Source organism: Rhipicephalus microplus, unplaced genomic scaffold, assembly GCF_043290135.1.
Source record: "Rhipicephalus microplus isolate Deutch F79 unplaced genomic scaffold, USDA_Rmic scaffold_13, whole genome shotgun sequence".
In the NCBI taxonomy this organism is placed as follows: Eukaryota; Metazoa; Arthropoda; class Arachnida; order Ixodida; family Ixodidae; genus Rhipicephalus; species Rhipicephalus microplus.
In genome coordinates, this window is record NW_027464586.1 from 13,226,089 (window position 1) to 13,250,851 (window position 24,763).

Below are 24,763 nucleotides of genomic sequence, written 5' to 3' on the forward strand. Positions count from 1 at the left end.
GCGGCCGCATTGGCCACAACACCAAAGAGTGTCTTCAACCTTTCCAGACACGAATCTACTACCAAGCTTGTCAAAGTCCTCGGATGTCCATTCATGTTGAGGGAATATGTGACCTATCTGCTCTGGTGGATACCGATGCGGAACGAACGGCGCTACACTGACGTCATGCTCCGGACACTATCCGACCGTGGACGCAACCTCCCCTCTGCGGACTTGGAAGAAGTGCTATGCCAGTCGGAATGCTCGACATTTCAGTCTGGACGGCAGCGGGCACTAAAGTTCTTCCAGCCATTCCCGTCAATGAAGACCTGCCTGCCGACATGATGCTTGGTGCTGACTTCTTGCTATCTGATGACATTGAGCTCACCATACATCGCGGCCACGTCTAGCTCCGGTCTTCGACAGCTGGGACTACCGCCACAACCCTGCCACCACCGACAGGTGAGCCGTCCACTCCGCCTACCTTAACTTTTATATTGGCTCGCCATCAGCCAGTATACGCTAGCAATACAGCAGAACTGCCAGGCACTAATATGCTGCTCCATTGCATACCGACGGGAGATCATCCGCCAAAATGCGTACCACTGCGACAATACGCTGAACGAGAACGGGCAGTGATCGCAGAACAAGTAGATGAAATGCTTGCCACGGGCATTATTAGGCCGTCATCGAGTCCGTGGGCAGCGCCAGTCGTCCTTGTTCGCAAGAAAAACGGATCACTACGCTTCTGCGTGGACCAGAGGTAGCTCAATAAGTGTACAATGCCTGACTTCTACCCTTTACCCCGCATTGATGACGCTGTTGATACAGTATGTCACTGCAAGTTCTTTTCGTCGCTTGATTTACGCGCAGGGTACTGGCAGATTAACGTCGCGGAGGAAGATCGATGTAAAACGGCCTCTCGCACACCTTTTGGTTTGTATGAATTCAACCACTTGCCGTTTGGACTAAAAAACGCTCGTAGCGCTTTCAGCGTGCGATGAATTCAGTGCTCAAACCATTGAAAAACCAAGCCTGTGTAGTTTACTTAGACGACATCCTGGTCGTTGGCAGGACGGAGGATGAACACCTTCGCAATTTGGACGAAGTACTACACGGACTCTATGCAGCAGGGTTTCGTTTGAACAAAGAGAAATGCCAGTTTGGGGTGTCCAAGATTTCGTACCTGGGACATAATATATCTCCTGTCGGCATTCAGCCACTCCCGGAACGAATAGCTGCCGTGTCGCAGTACGCCACACCAACCTGCTTGAAGCAGGTTCAGTCATTTCTGGGTATGGCGTCGTACTTGCGAAGGTTTATTCCCCACTTCGCTTCGATCGCAGCTCCCTTGAGCGGTCTTCTTAAAAAAGACGCACGGTTTGAATGGGGCGTCTCACAAGAAAATTCTTTTCGAGATTAAAAACAAAAGCTCACTTGTTGCCCCATACTAAGTCACTTCAATGAAGACTGGTCCACCGAAGTGCACACTGATGCCAGCCAAGTCGGTCCAGGAGCTGTGTTAGTGCAGCGTGATCCAGATGGCGTGGAAAACGTGGTCGCTTATGCCAGCCGAAAACTTTCAGACACCTAGCGCCACTATTCCTCCAACGAGCTTGAATGTCTTGCAGTGGTATGGAGCGTCGATGATAAGTTTCGACGTTATCTTCTCGGGCGTAAATTCACTGTTGTGACTGATAATGCTGCTATAGCATGGATGTTCTCCAAGCAGCAACTTAAGCACGAATTTGCCCGGTGGATAATAACGCTGCAAGAATACAATTTTGACGTGCGCCAACGCGCTGGGGGGCTAAACAACGTCGCCGATGACTGCGCGCAACAAACCAGGCAAACCGACATTTTTTTTCGTCCAAATGGATATATCTCGAGCCCAACAGGAGGATAAAGGTTTGGCATCCATTATTGCATCTATTACTGACAAGGTAAATCACAGTACTTTTGTGATGCGCAATGCCGCATTGTGCCAGCGTCACTGGCAAGCGGACCAATCTGAAGAACGTTACCTCCTCGTGATCCCAAAATCTCACAGGTCAGAAATATTACGAGCCATTCACGACTCCCCAGAAGGCGGACACACCGGCCAACGAGCCACACTCCGGAAACTACAAGAACGTTTTTGGTGGCCGAAGATGCAAAGTAGCGTCCGTTGGTATGTCGCCAGTTGCAAAATTTGCCAGCAGTTTAAGCGACTGCCTGGGTGTCAACTTGGATTACTAACACCAATACAGATACCCGAAACAATTTTCCACACGATTGGCATTGAGTACATGGGGCCTCTACCCACCACCACTGCGGGAAATCGTTACGTCATTGTAGCAGTAGACTACCTGTCAAAATACGTAGAAGTGGAGGCCGTGCCATCTCTTGCATCCACTTACCTAATCGACTTCCTCAAGCACCAATTTGAATGGAGACATGGCTTACCAAAAAAGTTAATATCTGATCGGGCTACAACGTTTCGTAGCGGGGAACTGAAAAAATACCTTTGCACGGCAGGGTGCAGCACCACTTCGCATCCGCGTTTCATCCTCAAGCAAACGGCCTTACTCAGAGAACCAACCAGAGCATCCAGGCACGACTCGCTCCATTACGAAGGCAGGGACAAGAGGAGAGGCCGACTGGGACGTCCACCTTCCGTCAGCTGCTTTTGCGATTAACATGGCACTGCAGACGTCTACCGGGGAAACGCCCTACTAAATTGTTTATGGGAAACTACCACAGCTGAAAGCGGTCCTCAGTCTGGATGCTCCCAATATAATTCCACGTGCCAACGATCGCAAAGCAGCCTGTCAGAAGATCCAAACTGAGGTGATCAAGAAAGCCACCCACGCACAAGAAAATCAAACGCGCCACAATGACAGACGCCGTAGACCCGCTCCTGCTTACAACATCGGTGACGAGGTCTGGGTGCAAAGGGGCACCAGCGGGCCTGGCAAGAAGCTACTCCCTAAGTTCGACGGGCCATTTAAAATTACTCAGCGTGTAGGAGAAAATACCTGGCGTGTGAACACCTAAGATGCGAACTTCACTCTGGATAAACGCAAAAGAAACAACTTTGCCGTGCATGTGTCGCGCTTGAAAAAAGCAGTCGGACCGCTGCAGGTGCAATGAACTGTAATTTCTTTTTTTTCGTTGTCAGGTCCGCAGTGTGGCCGAATGTAACGAAGAGCGACCCGGCAGCTGTGAGCTATGGGCTGGAAAGTGAGGAAGAAGAGGCAGAATAGAACAGCTTGCCCGACGAATTGTGTCTGTCTCGCTTTTTACAATATATATATATATATATATATATATATATATATATATATATATATATATATAACGAGCCCTTAGGGATATGTATACACTTCTTTCACTTATTCATTAACGAGGGCCTCGTACTGGCAAACTTGGTGCCGTTAGGTTGTATACGAGAGACTATTTCTCAGCTGCCCGCTTGTAATAGGTTCACGGGCTACGTGATCCCACACAGGCCTATAAAAAGGTTCCCACACTCGCCGCTATGGCTACAGATGGCGCTGACTGACACTCCCACGTCTAAACTCACATATAAACCCAATAAAGTGGCTGGGGGGATTGCCGCTTTGATAGCTCAGTGGTTAGAGCATCGAAAGCGTTATTCAAAGGTCGTAGGTTTGATTCCTGCTCATGGCAAGTTATTTTTTCACCCACTGTTCTTTCTTCTTATTTGCATTACGTTGATTTTAATAACTTCCCCTTACAATCCTGGGTAATATTGTCTGTTAGATCTCAGTAATATTGTGTCAAAACACGAAAAAACGAGCCCTTAGGTATACACTACTTTCCCCTATATATATATATATATATATATATATATATATATATATATATATATATATATATATATATATATATATATATATATATATATATATATATATATATATATATATATATATATATATATATATATATATATGCAGCCGGGTCAAGTGACAACCAGGTTTTATTGTGTTTACACATAAACACCCCGGCTGCTGTAGGGGAATTGAGTGCACGTGACGTGCCTACGTTTTAGCGAGCACAGGTGCCAATTTGTCGACGATACATAGTAGCACAAATAAACAGTAATGAATGACAGAACCGCATGACGGAGACTCTTAGAAGACAAGCGCGTTGGAGTGCTATCGGGATTCGCCTGTGCCTATGGAGAGGCTAACATGAAAAGACCGAACAGATGGTTTTATTGACGATAAACACAGCCAAAAGTTGGGCGCACAACCTGGTGCAGTTGTCAAGTCATTTTATTATGCAATGATGTAAAGAAGCAAAACATAAAAGTTACAGTATTTGCTCTAAATGGAGAATAAATTAAGTATTTTCACGCATATTGTTCCGATTATGTGTTTACTGTTTAATTAGTTGCATTATCATAAGAACGTCGGGCCAGAAACAGGAAAAAACATTCAAAACCGCATTAAAGCAAGCAGTTGTCTTCGCATTTTGCAGCATTTCATCGCTCTTTTCGTCTCAGATTTTATATTATTTACTTCATAACTGCTCGCTCCATTGCCGGCATCGAAGTTACAGTATCTGAAATTTCAAAGAGACTCGAGTCCACTATTATGAGATCACACACATGCTAAATATATTTCGTGGCTGTTGCATCTTATGCTGTATTGTATGAATACTATAGAAGTGTTTGGAGGAAGTAAAAAGTCTATCTTAATTTGTGTAATTTAAAGGAACAGTGGCAACTGCAATTGTTGGCATTAATTATTTTAAATGAAATGATTAAATCTAAAGCAACGTTTTTTGAAGCGACATACTCACAGTTACTATAATCAACTTAGATGCATTAGAAAGGTGTAGCTCTTCCAGATCTGTTAGTTGTAATCTTGTAGGATCCAAGTGAAATGTGCTCACAATTCTAACTTCCGCAAAGACCGATTGTTGTGAAAATTTCCAAAAGCGAGGTCGATAATTACTTAGTGGACACACGCCAGACGGATATTACAAGACGATTTCACGGGTCACACAAAAATTCACCCGCTCAATCGTAACTACCGCAAGCGAACTGCGTATGCGATTCTATGGGTGCTCATGAAAACTGCCCCCCCCCCCCTGGTGGTGCCGCAGCGGTGGTTCACGAACTAGACCTGTCATGCCAGTTTTGGAACACGCGGTGGGCCGTACCTGTGCTACCCGTGCGCTCTTTTATCCAGCGGCCGTGACAGTGTACTAGAAAGGGGCAGTGGAGTGAACGAGACGCCCGCGCCGCATCTCGGCTGATTCTCCGGTGGGTGACAGTAGCGGTGGCGCTGTTGTCCTATGCTACTGAAGATCTCATAAGCGTCTGCATTGGGAGCGCGTGTGCCCGAGCCTGCGAAAGCGTGTAATCGCTCGTTTTTCCTCGTGTAAAGCATTTCTGAGGTTTTATCAGTGGACGCACCTGTTACTCGCCTTGGTGCACGAGTGAATATGCAGGCACGCCAAACTTGCGTCGATACATTCACTGTTTCAAGAGTCTGCATTTCAGCATTATGGCCACAAGGAAACAGTCAATCAATAATATTATTTCAAGAATCTGTGCGATAAAAAATAACCTGAGCAAAATGTCACAAATTGAAACAAAGTGTGAGAATGTAGGTGACTGTACGTGAAGTGAAGACAAGCATCGCAAAAGTAAACGATGAAATATTTGACGTAGTTAATGATATCAATAACAGAATGCAAAGGAACAACTTGATTGCCAAGGGCATAGCCGAAACAGAAAAAGAGGGGTACGAAGAGTCAGAAACAATCGTGAAAGAATTCTTCGCAACTCACCTAGGCGTACAAACTGGGGACATCGAACGCGCTCACCGATTGGGTCAGCGGCGTGCGAACGTCGACCGGCCCATAATCGTAAAATTTGTCAACTTTAAATAAAAAATGGATGTTTTTCGCAATGCCCCTAAACTTAGCTAGAAAACCCGAAAATCTGGCTTGACGAAGATTTCTCTCCTAAAATACAATAGGCGCGCAAAAAGCTTCGCGACTTCGTCAAAGCTACTCGTAATAATAACGAAAGCTATTCACTCCGCTTCATCCTCCTTTACTTCCGTAAAAACTCTTATAGGTATGAATCTAGCAGAGATAGTATCGTACAAGTACCCGCCAGATACTGAAATTTCGCAAATAATACTACGGGGAAGCAGAACAGCGCAGGCGTGGCCACAAAGTATGGACCTGTAACGGCTTGACACAACGTTTCTGCCAGACCATCATCCGCTCAGAGATCAACTGTGAATAAAAAGCTATCATTATTCTTTGCGAATTTTCGCAGTATATATAGCAAACTTGACGAACTTAAATCCCTTATACACACGTGCAATGCTGATGTTATTGTTGGCACGAAGACGTGGCTAAACTCTGACACGGAAAACAGTGAAATTGGCTTCCCCGCGCAGTACACCATATTTCGACAAGACAGAGCCGCTCGTCATGGTGGAAGGGTGATTATTGCCATTAAGAAAGAAGTTCATCGTTCCGTCATATTTTACGACTAACCCCGTGAAATTACGTGGGTTGCGGCACGCTTGGGGCATGAACCATGCGTCATAGGCGTGTGCAACAGACCTGCCGATAGTGGCCTAGAGTTCATTGAACACCTGAATAATTTTATTCATCATGTCTTAAACAAGCACCCAAACTTTGTTGCGATTTTTGGAGGGGACTTCAATTACCCCGACATAGACTGGTCCTCTTCCACTGTTGGCTGTGCTAGCCATCGTCAAGAAAGCCTTAACTTCATGAACCTAGCACATTTGCACAACATGTCCCAGCTCGTGACAGAACCAACACGCGGAAACAACATATTGGACCTCATACACACTAACGGTCGCGGGTTCAAATCCCGGCTGCCGCGGCTGCATTTCTGATGGAGGCGGAAATGTCGAGGCCCGTGTGCTCAGATTTGGGTGCACGTTAAAGAACCCCAGGTGGTCAAAATTTCCGGAGCCCTCCACTACGGCGTCTCTCATAATCATATGGTGGTTTTGGGACGTTAAACCCCACAAATCAATCAATTAATCATACACACTAACATACCCGATGATGCAGTTGCTCATGTCCTGGAGGAAATCAGCGATCACCGCGCCGTACATTGCTCCTTATCTATCCCACTGCCCGATAAAGCCATAATGGACAAGCGCATACTCGCGCATGCACGCACCAATGTCGAGAAAATGAATCATATGCTGGAAGAGTTTACACCCCAGTTCGAAGCCAACTTTGCAAATTGCACTGCAAATGAAAACTGTATTAAATTTCGTGACATATTAAAGCATATCAAAGATAGTGGCGTACCAAAAATGGCTAATATATTAACCAAAAACCATCCGTGGTTCACTCAGGATGTGAAAAGAAGTCTTAATAAAAAGAAGCGTGCGTTTAGGAAGGCGTCTCGGACAATATCGACAGTATACTGGGATATCTACTGGAACGTTTCAAGAAACACCGAAACCATCAATAAAGAAGCCAAACATAAACTTTTCACATTGCCTAAACTCCTCAAAACTGACCCTAAAAATTCTGGCAAGTGGTAAACCCTAAAGACACTGATTCGTAGGCTTTGCTAGACGGGGAGCATGGTGATTCTCCGTCAGGTGAGGAAACTGCGGAAATATTCAGCGATCAGTTTGCATCGGTATTTTCAAATGAGCTTCCATTAGATTCCCTCTACCTACCAGAGACCGTAATTCATGATATCTTTCTCCCAATAAAAATCACCGAAAATGGCTTAGCACGTGCCATTGAGTGACTCGAGTAAAAAACGAGTCCAGGGCCCGATGGCATTAGCTCCAAACTTCTCAAATTAACCGCTCAAAAATCGTCGTACCTATGAAAACTAATATTACAGCAGTCACTGAACACAGGTTGCGTCGCAGATGATTGAAAGTCAGCATTAGTGGTACCTATATTCAAATCTGGATTGAAATCATGTGCTAATAAATACCGGCCAATCTCTCTTACTTCTATTCCGTGCAAAATATTCGAGCATATTCTGTTTACGCACATCGTATCTCACCTAAATAAAAATAACTTGCTAATAGATAACCAACATGCATTCCGCAATAACCACTCGTGCGAAACTGAGCTGTTCGAATTGGTAACTGACCCTAATGATTCTCTGAATAACTCCCGCTACACCGATGCAATTTTTATAGATTTCGCTAAAGCATGACGATAGTTATAGCGCGAGAACAAAACGCTTTGTTCTCGCGCTATAACTATCGTCGTGCCATAGCAACTAGCCCAAGCTGCCACACTTCGCTAAAGCGTTTGACCGTTTGTGAGACAAAAGGTTGATACTAAAATCTGTAATCTACAACTAAACGATAGAACAACCCAGTAGATAAGCGGTTTTCTTACTAACAGGCTTCGGTCAGTTAAACTTCACAACGTTATCTCTACTCCCAGACCCGTAAAATCCGGAGTACCCCAGGGATCCATACTAGGCCCTCTGTTGTTTCTAGTCTATATTAATAAAATCGGATCTAATAATAACTCTTTACTGCGCCTCTTTGCAGGCAATCGCTTAATTTATAAGGAAATCACCGAACCAAACGACGTAAACTTCTTGCAGTCCGACTTGACAAAATTATCGGAATGATGCTGTTTATGGGAAATAGAAATAAATGTAAACAAAACCAAACACGTACGCTTTTCATCCGTTGCACATCCTTCGTCCAATGAGCATGTCATAAACAACTTCGTAATTCAAACAGTTTTATCTATTAAATATCTAGGTATTTTATTCCACTTTGATATAACCTGGACTAGCCACGTAGAATACACTACCGCAAAAGCACTACATAATTTTGGCCTTCTTAAGCGCCGCCTGAAACTTGCAAACAAGACACCAAACTTCACGCATACAATACTGTTATCCGGCCAACCCTACAATATGCTTCCATAGTATGGCACCCCCCACGCAGCAACCCTTACTGATACGCTCGAAACTGTCCAAAACAATGCCGCGCAAGTGATTTTGTCATGTTATTCCCGCTACTAAAGTGTGTCATTCATTAAAAAATTTAAATATCCCCCCTCTTGCCTTGCGCAGGAAATATTTCCGCTTATCTTTCTTCCACAAATTATACCACAGTGATTCACCGTTCCGCCATACGTTCATTCACCTTGCTTTGTTCATTTCCGCACGCGTTGACCATGATCATAAAATTGAACCTATATTTTCTCGCACAAACAAAAAACTCCAATACTCACCCCTTGTCTTAGCGATAACCGAGTGGAACGCTCTGTCTGCCAGCATTGTAACGCATATACAGCAATCATCTTTACAGTCTGCATTATTTGCGTCCCTTGAATGTGTTGGACAATCTTAGGCATTGCTGTATAACGTGTCGTGCAGCTTTTTCAATGTGCTCGCTTGTGAAAACCGTGCTGTGTTATTTCTTGCTTATCTTGGTTGACAGATTGTGTATCCTGCGCATGTTTTCTTGTCTTTTTTTCTTGTTAAAAAATTGCTATTGTCAGTGATTACTATATGAAACCCCCATATGTAATGCCTTAGAGGCCCTTAAAGTAAAACAATAAATAAATAAATAAACAAATAAATAAATAAATAAATAAATAAATTAGTACAGCTACTATTTCTAGGCAGTGCATTCCTCGTCCGACTACGTTAGACTTGAACTAGTTTTGAGACCTCATACTGTTAAAAGGTGAAATATACAATATACAGTGCGCATTCGTAGAGACAGGCTCTATGAAGCTTCGCCAACTGTAAACTATTGGCGCAGGCTTACCCATGGCATATTTTTTATTAACTTTTAGGGGGTGCAGTGTGCAGCAGAACGCCTAACTTTGGCACATGGTGGTCGAATGCGTGTAAATAATTTAGTATACCCTGAAAAGTTAAATTACGAAAACATTTCGTGATGTAGCGGGTCCTCTCCCCTCTTTACTTATGGCTTTCCAGTTCTGCGTGCATGTGACACAGTATTTGTTTTTTATTCTCACAGCTTTCTGAACTTCGAAAGATTCGGCTTAGTTATTCTGAATATTGTCGACGCCTAACCAACGAAGAAAGAGTTAAGAGAGTATAATCAGTATGACACATCCTTTCTGAATCATTTTCGACCTTTCACAAGGACCTTTATGGAGCTCGAATTCAGTAGATTGGCGTGTCATACTTCAAAGGCTATGGCATCATGTGATAGACATGAATGATGGGCAGGTAAGAATGAATCAGCACCAAGAAAGCGCGGCGGAGGAGCTGAAGCGCATAGCAGTTTCTGCGCACGGCACGCAGCTCTTTCAGTACTATTCGACTGCAGCGCCGCCGCTACGGGTAACGCGGAAGGGATCAGGTGGCTAGGCACCGTCACGCCACTTAACACTTCTAGTACATTCTAGCCGCGCGGCGCAGCAGTATATGCCACTTAAACATCGAATCTGAGGTCCCCGAAGTGTCTGCGCATGCGCGAGGTGAACAGAAAAAGGACGGGGAGGAAAATTCGTTTACAGGATGTGACGTTGCATTGCTTTTTATTTTTTTTTGGAAAGCAACTACTCTCGAGCTCGGGGTGCCCGCCCGGCTATTTGAAAGCCACGGAGGAAGGAAAGGTAGGAGTGGGCATGCCCAGCCGGCGCGGGGCGTGAAAAGTGTGGCGGAAATGACATCAAGGCGGCCATATTCACTAGGCACAAGGCGACGTTGCTATGGTTACGTGTTGCACAGTGGAGCTGGTCTAGCAGTGAGCGGCCGCGGCTGGCGGCGGAATGTGTGCCTCCCCAGGTCTCGTGCTGAGCCGTGGCGGACAATATCTGTGCTCTGCGCCGCGTTATTAATTACGTAGTGTTCTCCTGGCAGTTACATTACTCTTAGCAACATTTACAAATCCCTTTGTCCATCACGGGGTTTCAACAGTGCGTAGAACAAGTGCATATCCATGTGTCGTGCAGCGGATGATGTGGATGAAACAGTTAGTGTTCAGCGGAATTGCGTTGGGCACCATGACAAAGCTGAATGACGACGAACGCCTTGCAGGTCAGTGACAGTTAAGCAGTGCTCCTGCTTGCGACAACAGACGACGCTGCTGAGCCCAGCAAGACGCCATGAGAACCACGTGCACATACGTAGTTTCGTGTTGTGTGTGTACAGTAACAACTTGCATGTGCGTATTAAAACACCTTTTCTGTTCCGCTTGGTACACTCTCCACCAGCAATGCATGTAATCTCAACGTAACAGCAACCGCATTCAACTGTCACTAGCACCGAGCTCAAAGTCACCACGGTTGCAGAATGCTGACGCCGGTGAGTTTCACGCAGAACACGGACACAGTGGCCGGGCGCTGCGTCGGCAGCGTGGCGGAATGCAACCGTAGAAGACGCACGACCGATCGTGTTGTCTGTACAGTTGCTAAATTAATGACGTGAAAGCACTCGCTGTTGTCAGTGCATGTAGCGCGCGTTCTCTCGTAGTTGCTTCGTTGTCCGAGCTGTTACTCTCTGTTATTACTCGGAAGAAGCGATCTCGCTGAAGGTGTCCCGCTGGCTCAGAGTGATGAGCCCAGTTCTATTAGTTTCGGATCGTCACGACACACGCGCTGCGCAGCACACGTGTTTTCCGAGCCGTAGAGGGAGGCGCGTCTTCTGCTTAGCATTGATATTGTAACGATGTTGAAGGACTCGGGGTATAATAAAACGTATTTATTAAACGGCGAACCTGTGCTCACAACTCAAAGGGACTATGGTCGTACCACGTTACAGCAGAACACCAAGATCTCTTCTTCTACTTCTTCAAGAAGAGTCCCAAGCGCGTGGCACACATCAGCAGGGGCCAGCCGGGTTCTCGTGCTATCATCATCGTCTCTGCGCAACACTAGACGGCGCGCATGTATGTCCCTGTGCGCGTGGTGATCGGCGCGTTGTTTGAATGCAGGCACAATGTCGCAGCATATTCCCCCTCCTCATACGCATCGTCCCGATGCGTCAGGCAATGAATAGACTCGTGGTAGGCGTCACTGGTCTTCCGGTGATCTTTCATAGTACGGCTTCATCCGGACTACATGTACAACCTCTGTAGGGCTGCGGCGTTTTGAGCTCCCGTGTATAGCGGATCTGACTTGGTAAGTTACATCGCTTACACGATGGAGTACTTCGTAAGGCCCGAAGTAGCGGCTAAAAAGTTTTTCAGAAAGTCCACGGCGATGCACTGGGGTCCATATCCATACTTTGTCACCTGGTTGAAAATGCGCTTTGGTACGACGCTGACTGTACCGATAGGAATCGATACGCTGTTGGCGGCGTATTCCGTATCTCGCCATCTGTCGTGCTTCCTCGGCTCTTTGCAGGAAGTCGTCTAGGCGCCAGGTCGATTGCTGCTTTCATCATTCAGTGGTAACATGGCATCCAGTGGAGTGGTGACTCTTCGGCCGAATACAAGTTCAAATGGTGTCACTTGCGTTGTTTCTTGAATGGCTGTATTATATGCGAACATGATGTAGGGCAATATTTCATCCCACAGTTTATGTTCGACGTCGATATACGTTGAAAGCATATCAGTCAGAGTTCTGTTCAAGCGCTCCGTTAGGCCATTTGTTTGAGGATGTTATGCTGTAGTTCTTCTCTGGTCTGTATGGGTTATTCGCATCAGACATTTCATTAGATCTGCAGCGAAAGCTGGGCCACGATCTGTAATTAGAACGCTGGGTGCACCATGTCTGAGGACTATGTTGTTGATGAAGAACTTGGCAACTTCAAGAGCTGTTGCAGTGTACAGCGAGTCAGTCTCAGCGTAGCGAGTGAGATAGTCCGTGGCTACGACTATCCACTTCTTGTGTGCAGTCGATGTCGGAAACGGGCCTAGGAGATTCATACCGACTTGTTGGAATGGGGCATGCGGTGGTTCTATTGGCTGTAGGAGGCCTGCAGGTTTCACGGATGGGGTTTTGCGTCTTTGACACTCACGGCAAGTTTTCACATAGCGCTGAACTGATGATAACAGTTTTGGCCAGTAGTATTTTAGGTGAATTCTGGCGAATGTACGGCTGACACCCATGTGTCCAGATGTTGGCTCATCATGACATGCGTGCAGAATCTCGTTTCGTAAAGGTGCAGGTACAACAAGTAACTTGTCACCATGAGGCTTGAAGTTCCTCTTGTACAGGACCCCTTCCCAAAGACAGAACGAAGGGAGCCCTCTGGATAAAGTGCGCGGGACTTTAACGTTGAGTCCTTGGAGACGCTGTATAAGCGGCAGCAAATCGGGGTCATTTTGTTGTTGTTGAGCGATTTCTGATGCCTGGACGACGCCTAGAAACGGGAAGTCTTCTTCCTCCGGCTCACTCGTCTCCACTGGTGCGCATGACTGGCAGTCCGCATCGCTGTGTTTTTTTTTCCAGATTTGTATACCACAGTAACATCGTACTCTTGTAGCCTAAGGCTCCATCTTGCTAGTCGGCCAGAGGGATCCTTAGGATTCGCCAGCCAACACAGGCAATGGTGGTCCCTGACTGCTCGAAATGGTCTACCGTAGAGGTACGGCCGAAATTTACTTATGGCCCAAATGACCGCGAGACACTCTTTTTCGGTTGCAGAGTAATTTGTCTCAGCTTTCGAAAGCTTGCGGCTGGCATACGCTAGCACTTTTTCTTGGCCGTTTTGCCTCTGGACTAGAATGGCTCCGAGGCTGACGTTACTGGCATCAGTGTGAACTTCAGTTTCGGCAGTATCATTGAAGTGGGCGAGGGTTGGAGAGGCTTGCAGGCGTGTTCTTCCCTCATCAAATGCTTCCTGTTGTTCACTTTCCCACATAAAGGGCACCTCGTCTTTTGTCAGATTAATAAGTGGTTCAGCAATGTTCGAAAAATTTTCCACAAATCGCCGATAGTACGCGCATGAACCAAGGAAGCGACGTACTGACTTTTTGTCTTTGGGTGTCGGGAACTTTGCGATGGCAGCTGTCTTTTTGGGATCTGGCCGAACGCCTTCGGAGCTGCCGACGTGTCCGAGGAATCGAAGCTCTTCAAAAGCGAAGTGGCATTTTTCTGGCTTGATGGTCAAGTCTTCTGAACGAATGGCTTCTAATACTGTGCGGAGTCGCTCTAGATGTTGGTCGAATGTAGCGGAAAATACGACAACGTCATCCAAGTACACCAAGCAGGACTGCCATTTCAGTCCCGCGAGGAATGCGTCCAGCATTCTCTGAAACGTAGCTGGCGCAGTGCACAGGCCGAATGGAAGCGCTTTAAATTCGTAGAGGCCGTCTGGGGTTATGAATGCCGTCTTTTCACGGTCGCGCTCATCCACCTCGATTTGCCAATATCCGCTCTTGAGATCAAGGGAGGAGAAGTTTTTCACACTCCGTAGTCGATCGAGTGTATCATCGATACGCGGCAGCGGGTATACATCCCGTTTCGTTACGCTGTTCAGTTTCAGATAGTCGACGCAGAATCGAAGGCTGTTATCTTTCTTTTTAACAAGCACTAAGGGGGACGCCCATGGATTGCTGGAAGGCTGGATCACGTCATCTGAAAGCATCTCCTTCACTTGTTTCTTGAGGACGTCTCTTTCCTTTTGCGATACTCGATATGGGTGTTGGTAAATCGGTCTCGTGGCTTCTTCTGTTATAATCCTATGTTTTGCAATAGCCGTGCGTCGCATTTTAGAGGACGTTGAAAAGCAGTTGGAAAACTCTTTTATATAATAAGGGCGAACAATCGTTTTCTTTTATATTCTGGGAGCCTATGGTTGACGTTAACTGATGCGCCGACGTTGCAGGTTTCTTGTGGAGTGGTTGGCGTTGTCGCTAAACTGCATAGTTATGTCGCCATGCAGAACTCGTGGAAATAGGCGATAGCCATACCTTGCGCGATGTGCTGACATTCATTCCCAAAATTCGTAAGGAGGACAACTGAGCGGCCATTTGTTAAGTCAACAACTACCCTTGCCACGCAAATTCCTTTGTTTAAAAAGAGCTCTACGTTTCTATCCGCTATTCCTTCGTGGTCACAAAATGCCTTATTTTCAACAAGCACCATTAAACTACAGCGTGGTGGCACTGTGACGTTATTATCAACAACGCGCAGAGTAGTAAGACGTCGCTTTTTCGATTGCTCCACCGACATAGCTTGTTCAGTCGAAAACGTTACACTGGATCTGCGCAGATTAATTATGGCTCCATTGGCTTGCAGAAAATCCATTCCTAGTATAAGCTCCCTTGAACAGTCCGGCAGCACGATGAAGTCAGCAACGTAAGTGAAGCCTCTTATTTTGAGCCTTGAGGTGCATCTGCCGAGCGGTGTAATAGTGCGGCCACCTGCCGTGCGTATGTGTCCCACTCCATTTTGTCACAACCTTTTTCAGTTTCTTTGCCAATTTGTGACTCATAACCGAATAATCAGCGCCGGTGTCAACTAAAGCATTTAGCTCTTATCCGTCTATTTTCAACCGCAAATCTGAAGTAATCTTCGCACTGCTGTGCTTATCCTCTGTAAACATAGCATCGTCACCTTGAAACCGTAATGGAGGATCTTCGCAACTGTCGTTATCAGCGGCCTCACCTCCACAGGTCGCTTGCTTCAGTTTTCCTGGCGTGGGCTTGTAGAACGGTGCCCAGACCGTGCGGAAGAAGCACGTGGGCTGGGTGATCGGTAACGCCTGAGCGACGGCGATCTTGGCTGATGTTGGCGTGGAGTGAGTGAGCTCTGGCGCGTGGACAAGTACTCTTCGATCTCCGTTGGCCGTTCACCGTTTCGAGGGCATGGTGCGTACAACGGAAAGCCCCTTAATTCTGCCTGTCGGTAAGGGGAGAACTTATACAGGTGACCTGCTTCCCCACAATGGAAACACAAAGGCCTGCGCTCATGGTCACGCCAGATGTCACTTTTCCGGGGCCCTTGATCCACGTAGCAAGCTACACCACGGGCTCGTGTCAGGTAGGTAGCCGTCGGTTCCAGTGGACGAGGTGCGCTGCGTACCGTTTGTGGGCAAGGAGATGCCATCGTAACTGCTTCATTGGTGTGCGCCGCGGGTTGTCTGAGTACTTCAGAGTACGTTGGGATGCGTTGGATCGACTGTGGCTCACGCTCCGGCTCACGTATCATCTGCCTCAGTTCATCTCGTACTACGTCGACGACAGACAGTGTTGCTGTAGTGTGGGGTGCTTGCAACTTGCTGAGCTCTTCCCTGATCACCGACCTGATGAGTTCTCGCAGAGCGTCCGTGTCACTTCGCTGGCGTCCAGAGAAGACATTGGCAGGTGCACAGTTTATGTCTCGATTGTACTGTAGAGCTTGCTGTTCTAGCGTTTTCTCGATGGCTGTCGCTTCAGTATGAAACTCCGCAACTCTTCGTGGTGGGTTGCGGACCAGAACAGCGAATAGCTCTTGCTTCACCCCACACATGAGGTGGTGTAGCTTCTTGTCTTCGGTCATATGGGAATCTGCGCGCTTGAACAGGCGGATCATGTCCTCGATATACATTGCGAAACTTTTGTTGGTGAGTTGTTTCCTGGATTCGAGCGCGGCTTGCGCCTTTTCTTTGCGATCCGCGCTGGCATAAGTCGCCAGAGCTTGTCGCCGAAATTCATCCCAGGTCGTAAAGGAGGTTTTATGGTTCTCATACCAAGTCTTTGCGAAGTCCTCCAAAGCAAAGTATACGCGGCGGAGCTTCTCTCTCTCGTCCCAACCATTCAAACGTGCCACTCTCTCAAAGAGGTTCAGCCAATATCCTACGTCTTCATACGAGTCGCCATAAAATACTGGTGGCTGGTGAGGCTGATTTATCACCACTTGGGCTGGTGTTACATGACTTTTCATGGTGGCGGCGTCCTTTGACTGAGTTCCCCTTGGCGTGAAGTGGAGTGGACTGAATTCTGGTGAATCACCTCGAAGACAGCGACTGGTCCTCTGATGCAAAGGTGTCGGCTCCGCAGGATCAACTCGCTGGTGGTCGGAACTACGCTGTCTTGCGTTCGTAGGGCTTTGATTCATTACCCAGCACGTCCACCAGAATGTAACGATGTTGAAGGACTCGGGGTATAATAAAACGTATTTATTAAAGGGCGAACCTGTGCCCACAACTCAAAGGAACTATGGTCGTAGCACGTTACAGCAAAACACCAAGATGTCTTCTTCTTCTACTTCTTCAAGAAGAGTCCCAAGCGCGTGGCGCACATCAGCAGGGGCCAGCTGGGTTCTCGTGCTATCATCATCGTCTCTGCGCAACACTAGACGGCGCGCATGCATGTCCCTGTGCGCGTGGTGATGGGCGCGTTGTTTGAATGTAGGCACTATGTCGCGGCAATATGTAAACAAGAGAGGAGAATTTGCCTAGTCAATATGGCCGACTTCCGGCTTCATCGCGGCTCCTCAACGAGTGACGTCAGGGCCTCTCGTTACCTTTCCTTCCTCCGTGTTGAAAGCGGACGCCGCAATGGAGGACACCGCGCTAGAAATGAAAATACGGCCGTCACGAACGAGCGGATTCCTTCCTCCATGTGAGCGGAGAAATATCGCGCTGTTGTGGCGATGTCGTACGTGTTTCTGTCGGCCAAAGTATTAAAGCAACTACGAACAACGACTGCTGATGTCAGACCTTCAAGACCCATCGCCCACGGTAAGCCATGTCCGTCGTTTTCACGCAACTTGGTAAAAACGGTTATTCATTTCTGCTGGCCCTCGCCGAATGTTGCTAGTTAACGTTGTGCCTACCTTGAAGGTTTCCTTTTTGCCGTCAGATGCCTGGACGATCATATTCTACCACACTTCCTGAGCGCGGCACACCGAATTAATGGGCAGGCCGGCGCAAACGGCCTTCGTAAGGTAAGCAAGCTACTTCATTGTATTGTTTCGCTAATTATGCACCAGTAAGAAAGCAGCATGTGTGCCGGCCCACGTGCTGCTTCCCACATTGGAATATCTTACCAATATCGCGTCATTCGGTTTCACTGTAATCGTAGACGAATGCGTAATGCTTTGAAGCTGAACCACTTATGACGAGCGTAAATCTGCCGATGCCCCAAACGTTGTTCTCACTGCAGGCGGCACTCTTTGTTCAGCTGCGTAGTTTTGGTACCACACAGTTGTAAGCGTTTCCAGAAAACCGACGTTTGATTTAGGTGGGGAAGCACGGGGAACTGATGCACGTAATTGTATGCAGCAAAAACAGGCAAACCCATATTTGGGAATTTCGTATGTAGCATTAAGTCTAAAATTAATGGGAAACGCTTCATTAATTGTGTTTAGGGTGTTGACCAATGGATAGCTCACCCGCGACATCATAGATGCAGCTTAGGAATGTACTGGCACTCCACGATTGAGCCTGACAGCGATCGAGCGGCGTCACTGCGAAAAGGATGTGGCCGGAACGTCTGCATGTCCAACGAAGGATGTATGAGATGTTTTGATGGTATTCAAAGGGTCGGGAAACGAAAATGAAGCTGCCCGGCAGTAAATTACTCTACTTCAATAAAGATGAGACATACAGATCCCAAAGTAAGTCTCTATAATTAATTATGCCCTTCTGAATCTCTCGAGCTCCTAAACGTCCACGGGGCCTTGCCTACCATCATAGGCAATTAACATGCGACGTCAGTCAAACTTGCAAGATGTTTCAGCGCGCGAACAAAAGAAAAAAGGACAGGGTAGACAGAATGAGCGCTGACTTCCAACTAATTTTATTTCACAGAGTGGCCAGAATATATACGCCTAAAGAAATGGATGACTATAGAGCATGAAGGTAAAATGCAAGCCTAATCTACACTTCAGTAACAAAGATTAACTGACGGGTCCTCTATTGCCTCAAAGCCCAGCCAGGTAATCACGTTCAGCCTGTGATAAAAAAAAGTTATTAACACAGAGGTAGTCTTCGTTTGCTCCAAAATGACGGATTTTTAGGAATAGCATATAGCCAAAAAATAACAGCGATTCTCGTGCTCTCACCTGTGTAAACCATAGAAGTACAGCGAGTGATCTGCTTATTTCTGCTTTCAAGTACATCTGCGTTCTGTCACATGTTGCCTTTACTTGCTTGGTGCCGCATCTAAGTTTTTTTTTTTTGCTGGTTTCGTTGGATTGCGTTCTGCAGCGTGTTCTGGGTGGCTTCGTCCTCACTGTGCATATCGCATGAGTCATCATACGATGCCGCACAACTTATCAAAGTGGAAACAACACTCGTGACTACTTTGTGGTGCTGCCATCGAGACGATGTGATGCCACAAACCTCGGTCAACTGTGGCTAAGTTGCCATGTTTTTGTCGACGGCACAAACTTTTGCCGCTCTAAAGCAACGCGAGCTGGGAATTGCATGTAATCATTAAATGAACTTAGTCGAGGTATAGTTGTGAATGGACGGCCACAATTCTGAATACACAGGCAGTTGAAGCTTTTCGGAAAACGTTTCATAACGCCATTTATTTGAAATGGCAAATGATGTGTCTTCACATACTTCTGTCTCAACACAGCGGTTTCAGTGACATCAAAGCATGCTATCTATAGGTGCCGCCTATTAAACATGCTCACTAACTGACTGTGGTGAAGTCATGGGCTAATTATACGTTGTGCCGGGCTTACGGCTGCGCTGATAGCAGTTCAAATTCCGCGTTTATTAAGACAAAAGCCTTAAGCGCCCCTTGTGAAGTATAAGGTATGCCTAGAAAAATGTTGTGGGGAGTATGAAAATTCACATGACCTTGGTGTGGTTAATAGAAAGATAATAAATTAGAAAAGGCGGGGTTTAAGCCAAATTCGAATGCGGGCACTAGAGCATTCTGCTACAAAGCCACTTCAGTGCTTAAAAGTGTGTAAGATCTTCTAAGGTATTTAATGAGCTCATCTAGCAAGTGTGTGGCCAGTGAGTGCCAAGACCTGGCCAAAATAGACGTCGTTTAGTGATCCGACACATGAACTTTGATGTATTGTAAAATTATGGGGAAACGAAAATCCACAGCAATACACTCAGGCCAAGCACCTTGGTTGTGGTATTAAGATGATTGCACGTGACCACAGTTGCGGTCGCTGTGGCACTAGAGTTCCTTTCGGATGACTTTATGTGAATACCTTCTGTACAGTTGTCACACCCAAGTTGTCTTTTTAACAGATGTAATCTCACATGACAGAATGGCACCTGCCGTCAGGCTACATTATTTTACTTGGATGCTGACAACACTTTACAAGAGTGTCGCAAACAAAGGAACATCTGCGAGAGGAACATTAACAGTTGAAAGCTTTTTTAGAATACTTACGACAAGTACTCTAATAAATACAACGGTTAATGAAGGCAAAAAAGGTACAGGGGAAATTACCTTCAATGTTTTACTGTTCTAGAGGAAAACTGATGCAAAAATTTTGCAGCTTTTGTTTTGATTCCCCCCCCCCCCCCCCCGACACAGCTGGATAAGCCTGTTGGCATGATGCGGGCAGCTGTCTTTCAGATGAGCGCTTTAAAGCCTTTATGATCATGTATCATTTACGGTGAATGCTTACATACTTTGCATTATGGTTATCATTTGGGGCGCTGCTGCGAAAGGTATAGTTTGGAGTGCAGAGTAGATGATTTGTCTGTATCAGTCGGTCTGTGAAGCTGCTGTCTACTTCATTTCTGGTTAGCTGTAATGATCTAGTTTTTTTTTTTTTGGTATTGAACACTGCATTGTTGGCGAGTTTTTTTTCTATAGGTTGTCCTTTGCATTCCGAAGGTGAAACTTGGCCGGTATCATTGTCTTTAGCAAGACCGCTCATATACTCATATAGACCGCTCAATTGAAGTCTGCACAATTTTGTTACAGTTGGCCTTTATGGCCGGTGATTCACTTGAGTCGAGAGTTCAGTATAAGGTTCGGTCATGAATACGGTGACGAGAGTCGGGGGCTGAGACACCTACTTCATTCATTTCAGGGACCTGCAAGAGTGGCAGCTACCAACCTAAGTGAATAGAGCGGGTGCTTCTGGAAGGTGGGCAGATAGAGCCACTGTGTGACCAGTGTGTGCTACATTAAAGGACTCCCAAAGGGACAAGCCTCCCACACATCAGCATAACTTTTGAGAAGGCACGATTGCTATTTCCTTGCTTTGTAGATTCCATTAAGGTGGTCCCATTTTTACCAAACTTGACATTGATGCATGCAGAAAGTGTAGCAGATATATAATTAGGAGATATAGCTTATGCAGTGGTGGGCTCTTGGTTACATATATATCGAGGACAGTGAAAATATTTGTATCGCCCCCAATATCATACCGCCAAAAAACTAGCAAAATACATTTTCAAACCACAAAAAATTCTGAACAGTTTGAATTAAGTTGTGCACAGCAAAGCATGGGCCCGTTGCCACTCATACTTCCCGTTAACGGACATGTCTAGCTGCAAGATGTCCGGGCTGCTTAATGTGTACCTACTTTCTTAACGCCATGGCCCTCCGGACACAATTTCTTTCTCCTAATTTTTCCTGAGAGCGCTCGGACGGGGGCGCTCTCGAGGTGGTGGCGGCCGCCGTGGCCACGCTGGAAGACGATCCGCTCACCAATGCGGGGTTTGGCAACCTGACGTCTTGCGGTTGCGTCGAGTGCGACGCCTCGGTTATGGACGGTCGTACTCTGGGATTCGGTGCCGCGGGCGCACTGCCGCGCGCCGGCAACCGGTACTCGTGGCCGAGGCACTGTGCCCCGCGCAGCATGACGGCCCGTTGTCGCTGGACCGCACGCCGCCCTGCTTCCTGGTCGGTGAGGGAGCGCTGCGCTGGGTGCGCGAACACGTGCTGCCCAACGTGGAACGCACGCCCGATGCCCTGATGTCCGCCCACGCGCGCAGGCGCTACGTCAAGCTGAAACGCCGGCTCGACCGCTGCTCGGCAGAGAATACCTTGGCGCGCAAGAGCCCCCTGGTCCCCACGACGCTGAAGCGCGAGGCCGACGACGAGCCGTGGCCGGCAGACACGAAAGTCGTAGCCCCGTGTTCAGTTCAGACAGTAGCAATCCGTCGCAGTTGGACACGGTGGGTGCCGTCTGCATGGATCGGCAGGGTAACGTGGCAGCCGCCGTGTCCAGCGGTGGCATCTGGCTCAAGCACACCAGCCGCGTCGGCCAGGCGGCCGTCTACGGGTGCGGCTGTTGGGCCGAGAACGCGCCGGAAGGCGGCTGTGCGGTGGCAGTCTCGAGTTCAGGTTGCGGCGAGCACTACATTCGCACCGCTCTGGTGCGCCAGTGCGCGCAGACGCTCGGGCGCTCCACTGACGATGGGTCCGTCGTAGCGCTTGACGCTTGTTTAAGGCAGAGTTTTCTGCAGTCGCCATTCTTCAGGGACACCACCGACCGATTGGCTGGAATCCTCGCCCTTCGCTGGGACCATCAGTGTGGCAGTGGTGATTCGCTGTAAGCCCACACAACGCGTTTCATGTGCTACGGGTACATGCACACGGGTGGAAGCAGGACCATATTCGGCTGCTCTGAAATGCCAGACACGATGGTTGCTTGGTCCAAGGTAATGCTCGGGGGAACGCCACTTGGAACTCGGCGCCTTGACAGAGATCACTGGTGTCTTCAACCGTGACACGAGTGTAGTGCACCTGCAGGCAGGATTATCCGCCATCATCATGGGGACATAATCATTCCTGTTTTGTACTTGTGGCGTTCATGTCAAGAATCCTTACATATAGTTCGAACAAACGTTTGTGTCTGGTTGTGCACTACTTGACTGGGTTAGGCGTAAGCTTCTTGATTGTCAGATTTCCTACTAGCAAGTCAGCAAGAGGAGTTTCTGTTCCTGTTATTCATTCGACATGTTCGTGTTATATTGTTAAACGTGCCTCGGTTTCATAGTCATTGATAAGAGACAAACTAACTTACCGTATTCTAGTCAAGTCTTGGAGCCCTGTATGAAACGGGCTTTATGTGATATGGAAAATCACGTGGGTTTCGCTATATGTCTTTGTTTATCTGTACAATGGTGCATTTCTGCAGACTTAATTGAAGAAATAGTGTAATTGCATTCTTCTTATCATTTACATTTAACTGTATTTATCAGAGTAAAATAAAGATTCATCATGTGACAGTTGAACAGTGGGATTGGAGTCAGTGTATTTTAAATGACCACTTCACAAACACTTTGGCTAAATTATTTGCATAGGTTAGATGCCAGTTTAATTGGGCTTGACAGATATACCATTTATGTGACGCAAGGTTTATTTGTGCTTTTATGATTGGCTGCATCGACGTGTGTAATGTTTTACAGTTGAAAGGCAACATGAAGCCAGATGAAGTAGACAGTGTCTCTGGGAGAGACCGGCATGCATAAATGTTTTAGTCGGGTGCATAGTATCGTCGATACGCTTGTTCTAAAGAAAAATTGGCTGCTATCGCACCCAACGAATGTGAATATCCAGCGAGGCTGTGTCAGGCAACACGCATGCTGATGGGCAGTGGGGGTTCTTTTTTGTTGCTTTCCTCTTTGTCTGCTCACCAACGCATCTCTTCAACACACACTCGCTTCCCTTTACCACTCCCTTGCTATGTTATGCTCTGCCAGTGTGCTTGGATAGCCGAGTGGTTAAGATGCTCACCTTCAGATAGAGGGTATGCGGGTTCGAATACTGCCTCTTGAAGAATTTTTTGCAGTTGGAATTCTTTCTTTCTATGTTTTTCTCCCTGTAGTTCTCATGTGTATCATGGTGAGAGGCGGGTAGTAGGATTCTTGTAAAGTCTGTGAAACATGCTTGAACATGTTTGATAGTTTTCGGGCACAGTCACACACTTCATGCCACACTCGAACAGCTCCGGTCAATATATATAGCAAGGCATCTATTAATTGCGAAGCATTTCTTAGCCAACTTTGGTGACCTAAAGCGTATCTATCTATCTAGCTGCCTACGACTTTTAGCTCTTCTAGCCATTTGGATAATTGTATCAATACCAAACTTGGTATCGCATAACATATGACGGTATGAAAAACATATTTCACTAGTCGTAACATGAAAATCTTGACACGTATGTCAATAATGTCATGTTTTACATTTCATGGTCCTGCAGCTCTTGCAGTGATTTCGTTCACCAGGCACATTGAAAAAGTGGTATGGTATGGCATGATTGTATGGTGAACACAAGTGACAGACCTTAACAAAAAATCATGACATGCGTGTTATGTAACATCATGACTACAGGCCACGCTCATGATGTGCTCGCGGGCGTTTCGCAAGCTTCATTTAAATCAAATTTGGTATTACGGGACGTGAATGAATGATGAAGGTATGAAAGCGGAGCAAACATGATAAATATAAGATGCATGTCATGTAACGACATGACTACATGCTACGCTCACAACATGACTACATGCGCTCGCGGCCGTTTCGCCAGCTTCACATATATCGAGCTCGGTACTACGAGATGTGAACGGACGACATAGGTAAACGACACATCGAAACGTGATAATCACGACATGCGTGTCATTTGACAACATGGGTACATGTCACACTGATGATGTATGTACTCGGGGCCGTTTTGCTAGCTTCACATATGCCAAATTCGGTATTACGTGACGCCAATGGATGACAAAAGTATGTGACCGATGCAAATATGATAATCCTGACACGCGTGTCATGTAAGAACATGACAACATACCACGCTCATTGCGTGCTCGCGGTCGTTTCGCTAGCTCCACATATACTAAATTTGGTATCACCTGACGTGAATAGGTCACCAAGGTAAACGACACATCCAAACATGATATTCATAGCACGGAAGTCATGTACGGCGTCGTTTACCTCCACCTCGTAATGTGATGATATTAAAGTGGCATATCAACATT

The 24,763-nt window shown here is 46.8% G+C and overlaps 1 protein-coding gene across 1 annotated transcript; it reads left to right on the forward strand.

The window, feature by feature from the left end:
- Positions 1–239: 239 nt before the first annotated feature.
- LOC119162965 (threonine aspartase 1) lies at positions 240–22,339 on the forward strand. Its single transcript, XM_075882605.1, has 4 exons — positions 240–330; positions 2,030–2,149; positions 21,419–21,687; positions 21,776–22,339. The coding sequence occupies exons 1-4, from the start codon at positions 240–242 to the stop codon at positions 22,337–22,339; spliced, it is 1,044 nt and encodes a 347-aa protein (XP_075738720.1).
- Positions 22,340–24,763: the final 2,424 nt, after the last annotated feature.